This window comes from Procambarus clarkii, chromosome 21 (genome assembly GCF_040958095.1).
Source record: "Procambarus clarkii isolate CNS0578487 chromosome 21, FALCON_Pclarkii_2.0, whole genome shotgun sequence".
NCBI lineage: Eukaryota > Metazoa > Arthropoda > Malacostraca > Decapoda > Cambaridae > Procambarus > Procambarus clarkii.
Genome location: NC_091170.1, coordinates 32,711,675 through 32,723,131, shown reverse-complemented (window position 1 = coordinate 32,723,131; position 11,457 = coordinate 32,711,675). Strand labels below are relative to the sequence as shown.

Here is an 11,457-nt window from a genome sequence, read left to right as displayed (position 1 = left end):
GCAGCTTTTTAAGTGAAGTAATTAGAATTTAGTTGCTATATTTTAATTTACAAGCACTTTCCATAGAACTTTTACTGCTCACTGTCCAATCCTTTCAGAAACTACAAAAATGCAACACTGAATAATGCAATATTAAGAGGTATAAGAGGCAGTCAAATAGTGGAGGAAGTCACCAAGTTCAGCAATCTTAGGAAGATCAACAAGGGCCAGTAACAAGTGGCTCGGCCTTATTATATCTCCTAGAAGAGCTGAGCTGCAATGCCTTCCTCACTGGGCAGTGATCAGATATCTCGGACACTGATTCATAACACCTCATGATAATACAGCTATCTTTTTAAAATATACTTAATGATAACAGCCTCACCATCCAAATGTTATCATTGCCTCGTCAAATCTTGTAAATTCAAAACAATAAGCAGCACCATGATGAAAAAGTTCTTAACTACTATACTGATATTTAAACAAAGGACTATTATTTACAATACAGTACATTAATTAATAAGTACGAATCCTCTGCTATGTAAATTTGCCATCTCATGCCACAGGAAATAATGTACAAATTTCTATAATTATTCTATTTAACCCCTTAAATGATGAAGCTATATAAAAAGTACAGTACTACATCGAAGTACACTTTGCTAAAAATAATTAGCAAACCAAATTGGAAAAATTGCATATGATGATTGGAACGGGGAAGAAATCGCAGATAGTGACTGGGGCAGTGTAAGGGTTAATGAGTTCATTACAGTTTTCTCTCCTCCCTTCTTCCTGATCTTATTTAGATTAGGTTAAGTGGTTCAAGTATGTGAAAATGTCATTTTGTCTAGACCTCTAATATTTAAAATTTAAATTATGTATAATCTTTTTACCAAATTTATCAGTAAAAGTCCTGCATGCGAGAGGCATATATATACTTGAATCTAAGATTGGAACTTAATTACTGTACCACTTTTTTTTTGCTGAAAATGTCAAGGGCAAATTACTTCAGTAAACAATAAGAATTCATTATAAATATTATGATGACAATAACTATACAAACATATAACCTATCTACAGCATCATTTACTTCTAAAGTGGCACTTATGGAAAGGAATTTACAAGATTTGACTAGACGTAAAACCCCAATCTATTCTAGCAGTTTAGTTATGAAAAATTTTAGACTTTCAAAATGAGATACTGTATATATATAGCCTAAATTTAGTTATTTGATCTAAAATTATCAAGTGATACAAAAATGCCAGATTAATATGTACAGAAAACTATCGCCGATAGTTTATGGCAGTACTCATGAGTGTAGTTCTGTATCAAAAACTTTGTTGCCATGTAACCAATACATTAGCAACAAATTGGCCGGCATGGTATATGCAGTAGCCTATGAAAGCATATGTATAGAGTAAAATCCTTTTAATGTTTTTGATTGTTCTATGTTTATGTTAATTAGATTTGCCTTTTGATCATCTGTTTTTATCAAGCAACTTTAAAAATTTCTATCAGCAAAAATGGTGGTAGGCAAAAATTAAAAATGGCAGTTCTGACACACAAACCAGCATCAAAGACCTAATATTAGTTGTATTAATATTAAACGCTATCAATAAGTTGTATGGCAGTGAATAAGGCATTTTGCCTTAAATTTTTGAACTAGAGTAACTAAGCCATATTTTAGTAATATGATGGTAAAGTGTTAAGGTGTTGAGCAAAGGCAGGCTGCAGGAGTAGGAGTGAAAAACCCAAAGGATGTTAGCCTGAGCTGCCACCGCTGATGCGCATGAGACGCTGATGGAAAGCCGGCAGTACCCGAGACTGCTGGCTCTCTACCAGATATGCTCATACAAACACAGCATTATTTAGAGGGTGGTGTGACTCAACAGCAGTTGCAGGGTTGTTCATGAATACGGCAGACAGACTGACGCTGCTGCGGCTGTCGCTGCTGTTGTTGCTGCTCCTGCAACTGCTGCTGTTGCAACTGTTGTTGCTGAAATTGCTGTTGTTGCAACTGTTGTTGTTGTTGCAACTGTTGCTGCTGCTGATACTGTTGCTGCTGTATTTGTTGTTCGTGCACCTGTTGCCCTGGCTGGTGATGGTGCACATGGTGTTGCTGATGATGCAGATGGTGTCGACTTGCCTGGATACGACCGCCCTCCTCATGCAGCGAGCAGCAGTGGAAGTCACACTCAGCCTGATCACCGGTGGGGGAGGCGCGGGTGCGGGGCTGTGGGGTGTGTGGATGCCCATACATACAGCACTCTGGTGTGTGGACATGCACAGTGGCTGAGTGCGATGAGTCCACAGACGACCCCTGGCGAGAAAGGCGCCCCACAACTGCCGCCGCCGCCCCAGGACCGGTGCCCATGTAGGAACTCTTGTGCTCGCTGTCGTGGTTTATCACAGTACCCTGCAATGTACCGGATACGTATCAATATACTTGGCAGAGTACCACGCTCTCCAGTGAAGTACTGCAAAATCACTGCCTGATGATCACAAGACCCAATGTTACACATTTGTATAACATCACCACCAGCAGGATAACACACAACCATCAGCTAAAAAACACAGAACTACCAAGTGCAAAAACACACGCAATAGGAAACCACTATGAAGTGACCCAAAAGCCTCCAAGAACAACTGAAAAATAATGCATCACCATCAAATGTTGACACAATCTTCATCTCCACCATATTATCAACTGCAATAATACACATCCCCATCAAGAGTTATAAGCCAACGGTATTGGCATAACAAATTGTATTACCCTAATGCAATGAAGTAGTCAAAGAAGCAACAAAGCCTAATGCTGTTTAAGTTATTTATGTAAGGGGAATGTTTCATTTTCTTCACGAACTGCATTAATAAAAGTTACTTCTTCACTCATCTCACCATTATTTGATTTAATAATAAAAGAGTAATATAATTATATATATTTCCCAAGAGAGATAAATAAAAGCATGCAAATTACTGATAATGTAATACAAAATTAAATAATTAATATAATTATAATAGTAATTATGATAATATTGTAATATAATAATAATAATAATAATAATAAAAACCAGTAATAAAGTATGTTTTGAGTAGCATTGTTGGTTTTTATAATGTCCCCCTGAGTCATTATAATGTATTTAACTGAAGAAATAGACTGGAAAATTAAAGTTCTGTGGTGGTAAATTAGTTCTCTGATGCCAAAGTCAAGGATGGATCTCAAGTAAATGCGATGTTGAAAAAAAAAAAAACTTGAAATAAAGATGAGCAACGTTGACAGGGAAGCATGGTGTGCATTATGCGGTGTAGTTCATGGATTTCCAGTTAATCACAAAGATCCTAACTATAAGGAGGTGGTGGCAGGGATTACTGAAAGCTATAAAAACACAGGCTCCTGCATGTCTTCAAAGATGCATTTTTTTTTTTTTGCACCTGCATCTTGATATTTTCTGTGAAAACTGAGGTGACATCAGTGAGGAGCACAGTGAAAGGTTTCACCAAGACATTGAAACAATGGGGAGAAGATACCAAGGCCACTGGAAAACTGCCATGATGGGAGACCATATATGATTTCTGATTAAAAAAGATGAAAGCATTCACAAATGAACAGGGTGAACTTCAAAGCATTTTTTTTAACTTTTATTTTTGTTAGAGTTCATCAATTATTTTACTAATTACATTTATTTGGTAAACTTTGAGCAAATTACCAGACAGAATAGCAAGAAAAGAGAGGGTTGCAAGTCAAATCTTGTTCTCATTCTAATGTATAAGTGAGACTTCATGTGCAATCATTTCAGCGTTAGAATAATAAACAATGACAATTAGTTGGTGCAAAAACTTAAAATATTCATACAGCTTCAAGGACCCCTCACACTGAAACATTAAACGAAAAGTTCCAAAGTGTGTTTATACAAAATGAAATCTTCAGGGAACCAGGCACAATAAGAATTCCAGAGAACAACATAGAGCACATAGAGGTGTCTAGAGACAAAGTGGAAAAAATGCTCAAGGAGCTAAGTAAGAACAAAGCAGTTGGTCCAGATGGAGTTTCACCATGGGTTCTGAGAGAATATGCACTTGAGCTCAGCATTCCACTTCAACTGATTTTTCAGGAATCCCTGTGTACAGGAGTTGTAGCTGATGTGTAAAAAAAGGCTAACATAGTTCCACTCTACAAAAAGTGGCAGCAGGGAAGACCCCTTCAATTATAGACCTGTAGCATAAAAAATGTAATAGTCAAAATATTGGAAAAAATAATTGAAACTAAATGGGTAGAACACCTGGAGAAAAACGATATAATATCAGACAGACAGTATGGTTTTCGATCCGGAAGATCCTTTGTAACGAACTTACTGTTTCTATGATAGAGCCACAGAGATTTTACAGGAAAGAGATGGTTGGGTTGACTGCATCTATCTGGACCTAAAAAAGGCTTTCGACAGTTCCACATAAGAGGTTATTCTGGGAACTGGAACATATTGGAGGGGTGACAGGTAACCTTCTAACATGGATGAAAATTTCCTGACAGAAAAATGAGGGCAGTAATCAGAGGTAATGTATTGGATTGGAGGAATGTCACGAGTGGTGTACCACAGGGTTCAGTTCTTGCACCGGTAATGTTCATTGTCTACATAAACGATCTACCAGTTGGAATACAGAATTATATGAACATATTTGCTGATGATGCTAAGATTATAGGGAAGATAAGAAACCTAGATGATTGTCATGCCCTTCAAGAAGACCTGAACAAAATAAGTATACGGAGCAACACTTGGCAAATGGAATTTAATGTGAATAAATGCCATGTTATGGAATGTGGAATTGGAGAACATAGACTCCACACAACCTATAAATTATGTGAGAAATCTTTAAAGAATTCTGACAAAGAAAGGGATCTAAGGGTGGTTCTAGATAGAAAACTGTCACCTGAGGACCACATTAAGAACATTGTGCGAGGAGCCTATGCTACACTTTCTAACTTCAGAATTGCTTTTAAATACATATATGGAGAAATACTAAAGAAATTGTTCACAACTTATGTTAGACCAAAGCTGGAATATACAGTGATTGTATGGCACCCATATCTTAAGAAGCACATCAACAAACTGGAAAAGGTGCAACGACATGCCACTAAGTGGCTCCCAGAACTGAAGGACAAGAGCTACGAGGAGAGGTTAGAGGCATTAAATATGCAAAAACTAGATGATAGAAGAAAAAGAGGAGATATGATCACTACGTACAAAATAATAACAGGAATCGATAAAATTGATAGGGAAGAATTCCTGAGACCCGGAACTTCTAGAACAAGAGGTCACAGATTTAAACTAATGAAACAAAGCTGCTGGAGGAATATAAGAAAATTCACTTTTGTAAACAGAGTGGTAGATGGTTGGAACAAGTTAGGTGAGAAGGTGGTGGAGGCCAAAACCGTCAGTAATTTCAAAGTGTTATATGACAAAGAGTGCTGGGGAGACGGGACACCACGAGCGTAGCTCTCATCCTGTAACTACACTTAGATAATTACACTGCCAGTCACTACCTCCCACTCACCACTTTCCACCGCCCCAAAAGACACGACATTACTTTGTTTCCATAACTCATTTTCTGGGAAGGCTCTATAACAGGTGGCACCTTGTTACTAGCTACCTGGATATCTCCACCCAAGTCAATCCATGCCAGGCTATGCCTACTGATGACTAGAGGCCAAAACCTGGCCCCTCTATAGAGGCACAAGGCAAAGTGGATGGTAGATCAGTAACCATGAAAAGGCTACCAGAAATGTGGGCAAGACAAAAACAATCAGCATCGCAAATAGAACACAGAACACAAGACACGAGACACTGCACTAAGCGAGCCAACCAGTCATGAGGCAGTTCACTCTTTAATTACACCTGCATGCTGCAAGGTGGCTGCATGACTAGCTTGTTGATTCTTAGACAACCTCAGTCATTTTGCCTGATATGATGCATCAACACATTGTGGTAACTCTCTTCATTCCTGCTAGTGCTCTTCGAGTTGCTTTTATTTGATAAGAGGAGAAACCATCCTGAACTTTGCAGGGGCCATTTTCTTGTACTGTAGACACTTGATTATCTGGAATTCGAACATCCGGAAAACGCCTTTATACGGCCAAAATCGTGACCGGATAAAGTTATCTCAATATCCGGCCAAAATGGCCATGGGAGTCGGATAAAAGCTGGTTTAGCCGAATAAAATATCGGAGCTGGTTAATTGCTGCCCGTACCGTATTAATCCCTTCTGGCTGTGGCTCAAGGCGCATGGTGGAGGAGGGGGTGGGGTGGGTGGGTCGTGTCGGGGGAGAGGGGAGCGTTAGGAGGGACTACCTGGGTACAGGAATTACCATTAATTTTAGAACAATTCATCATAGCCAAAAACAAAAGAAATACTAGAAATTATGTAATAACAAATATATGTAAGTTTCCTAAAAACAATTTGCACAGGCTGAAGTTTCCTTCAAAAATATTGTGAGTTTTTCCTCCTGGCGGCCTACGTAACGTGTTATAGATGCCCCAAGTGGACATGTCCAATCCTGGTCATCCCATGTGCTCCCATCCCTCGTGTTATACCACAGTGCTGCAGCATTAGTGAAATATTTTTTAAATAACTTTTTTATTTTCATAGTAACTTTGAACATTTTTGGCCAAGATTATGTCTGGTAGCAGCATCAATCATTCTGGAGGTGTTAAGAGGAAGAAGGTTCTCCTAACAATTAAAGACAAGTTACGTGTTATACAACTTTGTGAAAATGGCCGGTCGACTTCAAGTGAAGTGAAGCCTGAGGGGAACCAAAGAGCTGATCATGCAACAGGCCATTGAACACAGAAGGCAAGCTAAACTTGATTCTTATATGGTAAGAAAATCAAGCCAAGCGCCTTCAACAAGTGAGACATCACAGGCAAGCCAAGCGCCTTCATCAAGAGAGGCGTCACAGGCAAGCCCAGCGCCTTCAACAAATGAGGCGTCACAGGCAAGCCCAGCGCCTTCAACAAATGAGGCGTCACAGGCAAGCCCAGCGCCTTCAACAAATGAGGCGTCACAGGCAAGCCCAGCGCCTTCAACAAATGAGGCGTCACCGGCAAGTCAAATGCCTTCAACCAGTGAGGCTTCCGCAGCTGGCAGTCAAAACTAACTTTGCTTAATGAACTGTACAGTAATTTTAAGTGTTAATTTTAGTGTTGTGTTAGTATAGGTTACGTAAATTGTCAAGAATTTTTAACTTCAAGATGTGTGGCATCAATCAAGAAGATGAGCAACAACAAGGTAAGTTGAGGTTTCTAGTTGAATATTTAATAATTATATGTGGCAAGACAATTCAAATTATGTTATTTGTAGTATAAAAATAGTTGGAAATGGTTAGTTTTGGACTCAGAGGTGAAAAAGTACCATTATCCGGAACACCTGATTATCCGGCGTCCTTCCCATATAGTCCGGATAATCGAGTGGAGACAGTATATTCATTTTTTATTTCAGTGTTTGCTCCATGTGCATGTATATCTATGCCTCACTCCCTGTGTGTGACTCATTAATTAACTTTTCACATAAGAATGAAAGTAACTGCAAAGGGCCTATTGGCCCATACAAGGTCTAGAACGTAGAATGTGTAGAATGTAGTTATGTGTTAATTGGCTGTTGATTGCTGGTGTTGACTTTTTGATGTGTAGTGCCTCACTGATGTGCGATAGCAGGAGCCTCGACATCATAGACTCTACACATCAAAAAGTTAACACCAGCAACCAATTAACGAATAATTACATTCTACCCACTTCAAAACTTCATATGGGCCAATATATATATATATATATATATATATATATATATATATATACCTAGTAGCCAGAATGCACTTCTCAGCCTATTATGCAAGGCCCGATTTGCCTAATAGGTTGAGTGATTTTCTTTATTTTCAAAAAATTGTTTCCTATTGCTTTTTTTTTAATTATTATCATTATATTATATTAAGAACATAAATTGTTGACTCAGTTATGTTAGTTTAGGCTAGGTTAAGATAGGGTAGGTTAGGTTAGGTAGGGTTGGTTAGGTTTAGTTATATATTTATGTTAGTTTTAACTCAAAATAATAAAAAAGGAACTCCTACATATTGAAATCGATAAATTTATCATTTCATAAGAAAAAATAGAAAAATATATAAATACATGAAAACTTGGCTTATTAGGCAAATCAAACCTTGCATAGTAAGCCAAATAGTGCATTCTGGCTACTAGGTACAACATATATATATATATATATATATATATATATATATATATATATATGTCGTACCTAGTAGCCAGAACTCACTTTTTGGCCTACTATTCAAGGCCCGATTTGCCTAATAAGCCAAGTTTTCCTGAATTAATATATTTTTTCTAATTTTTTTCTTATGAAATGATAAAGCTACCCATTTCATTATGTATGAGGTCAATTTTTTTTTATTGGAGTTAAAATTAACGTAGATATATGACCGAACCTAACCAACCCTACCTAACCTAACCTAACCTATCTTTATAGGTTAGGTTTGGTTAGGTAGCCGAAAAAGTTAGGTTAGGTTAGGTTAGGTAGGTTAGGTAGTCGAAAAACAATTAATTCATGAAAACTTGGCTTATTAGGCAAATCGGGCCTTGCATAGTAGGCTGAGAAGTGCGTTCTGGCTACTAGGTACGACATATATATATATATATATATATAATATATATATATATATATATATATATATATGTCGTACCTAATAGCCAGAACGCACTTCTCAGCCTACTATGCAAGGCCCGATTTGCCTAATAAGCCAAGTTTTCATGAATTAATTGTTTCTCGACTACCTAACCTAACCTATAAAGATAGGTTAGGTTAGGTTAGGTGGGGTTGGTTAGGTTCGGTCATATATATACGTTAGTTTTAACTCCAATAAAAAAAAATTGACCTCATATAGAATGAAATGGGTAGCTTTATCATTTCATAGGAAAAAAATTAGAGAAAATATATTACTTCAAGAAAACTTGGCTTATTAGGCAAATCGGACCATGCATAGTAGGCTGAGAAGTGCGTTCTGGCTATTAGGTACGACATATATATATATATATTACAGTGGCACCTCAACTTACGATTGCCCCAACTTACGATAATTTCGAGTTACGGTGTAAATTTGATCGAAAAATACGACTCGACTTACGATAGTGTCGTCGACTAACGATATTTGTTGGTACACGTTTGGGTCGACCGAATGCGTGGTTCCCGGTCACGCTGGCCAACCTGCCTCAGTTTATTTGAGTTGTCCGCTTAGTGACGATCACGCCTATAAGAAATTCCGTTTTTGTGGTGATTTTTTGCTTTTTGAACATAAAACTGATTATTATATATCATGCCATGGGTCCCAAGAAAGTCAGTGGTAAGGTTCAACATATGAAAACATATGTAAGAATGACCAAAGAGGAAATACAAGAGATCATACGTAAACATGAAAATGGTACTCGTGTTGTTGAACTAGTTAGGCAATACAATAAATCTTCAGAGGAGGAGAAGGCAGTGGCATTAGAGGATGTCCCTTCCTCATTAATTAAGAAAATGTGTGCAGTATGGGAAGGACTGCAAAGTTTTGCTGAAAAGAATCACCCAGATAAAGCTGTAACAGCCCGTTGCATTGATCTTTTTAATGACTATGTGATGCCTTACTACAGACAAGTGTTGGAAAGAAGGGAAAACAATCTTCAATGGAACGATTTCGTGTGAGAAAATCAAGCAGTGAGCCAGAAGCAGGTCCTAGTGGTATGCAGGCAAAACATGCCAGAGTTGAGTATCCCAAAGAAGTCCACACTGCCTGATGTTATAATGGAAGGCGACTTCCCTTCCAAACAGTAACATCTCTCCTCCTCCCCCCTCCTCACCATCTTCCACACGCCATCAAGAGTCCTCCATAAAGGTAAGATAAACATATGTACTGTATTGTAGTTAGAGGAAAAAAATTGTATTCAGTATAAAGTGTATTTTTAAGTTAATATTTTTGAGGGTGTGGAATGGATTAATTCAATTCCCTTTATTTCATACGAGAAAAATAGTTTCGACTTATGATATTTCGACTTACGATACGTCTCTGGGAATGGATTACCATCGTAAATCGAGGCCCCACTGGATATATATATATACAGTAGAGCCTCGAGTGACGATTGCCTTAAATGGCAAGTATTTTGGGTAATGATCGCCCAGATCACTGACAATTCATCTCGTATGGAGACCACTCATTTGAATGACAACAAGACCACATGGTGGGAGTCGCATTGCTTCTCGAATATCCTCGGACGCCTCCGACAATGCAAATAAATTATGTTGATTTTTTAAAAAATAAATTGTGTATGTTTATATATATAAACACACAAAGGGCTCCACCCCTACGAGAGATTCGAACCCAGGTGTTTGTGCACCAAGACACAACCAGTACTCTGACCACTCCACCAGTAGATCCTTAAAAGAGATCGAAACTCGGGAGTTTTTACCAACATCTTGACCTCCCAAGGTCAAGATGTTGGTCATGCCCCCGGCGTGACCTCCTGGGGTCATGCACCTGGCCCGCACGCCGGGGGTGTGACCTCTAAGTTGCCGGCGTGCATGCCCGGCGCGCGATAGTGTTAATACTCTTTTTACAACTTAAGTCATCCATATTGTTCCTTTTCCTTTCTTTCTCCTTTTTGGCACATATCTTTGTACGAGTTCAGTAATGACCGTTTTGAAATATTCCCATGATGCTCCCATGCCATGATCACCTATCAGCTCCCTCCATGGGGTGTTTTGCAATTACTCTCTCATACCCTGATAGTTTCCTTGGTGGTAATCTAGAAGGTCTTCATCCTGGACCTTTACGGGAGTTTCTGTAATTGTATTCCATCTTAGAATATTATGAGCACATGATGGGGTGAGCTTTTCCCCTACTTGAATTTGATTGACCATGCCCTCTTCTGATGTTAGCACATCATAAGTATGTATGTATGTACTGTATGTATGTACAGAGGAACCTCAGTTAACGAACTTAATCCGTTCCGGAACCGAGCTCGTCATGTGAAACAAATTTCCCCATTGAAAATAATGTTAGTACAATTAATCCATTTCACAACCAAAAAACAGCAGTATGAAATTTTATAATGTAATTATAATATGTACATGTAATTATTATAAATGTTTTGCTTTACTGTTTTTTTTTTTTTTTTTTTTTTTTTTTTTTGAGATATATACAAGAGTTGTTACATTCTTGTACAGCCACTAGTACGCGTAGCGTTTCGGGCAGGTCCCTGGAATACGATCCCCGCCGCGAAGAATCGTTTTTTCATCCAAGTACACATTTTACTGTTGCGTTAAACAGAGGCTACAGTTAAGGATTTGCGCCCAGTAAATCCTCCCCGGCCAGGATACGAACCCATGACATAGCGCTCGCGGAACGCCAGGCGAGTGTCTTACCACTGCACCACGGAGACTGTTAAA

The 11,457-nt window shown here is 38.4% G+C and overlaps 1 protein-coding gene across 3 annotated transcripts in view; it reads right to left on the bottom strand.

The window, feature by feature from the left end:
* Window positions 1–7: 7 nt before the first annotated feature.
* The window catches only part of LOC138349537 (serine/threonine-protein kinase tousled-like 1), a 93,711-nt gene continuing 82,261 nt past the window's right edge, over window positions 8–11,457 (bottom strand). For all 3 annotated transcript variants that reach the window (XM_069328280.1, XM_069328279.1, XM_045746389.2), the window contains one exon: window positions 8–2,392. In XM_069328280.1, the coding sequence (XP_069184381.1) occupies window positions 1,862–2,392 (531 nt within the window). In that variant the 3' untranslated portion in view covers window positions 8–1,861. The remainder of the gene's footprint in view (window positions 2,393–11,457) is intronic.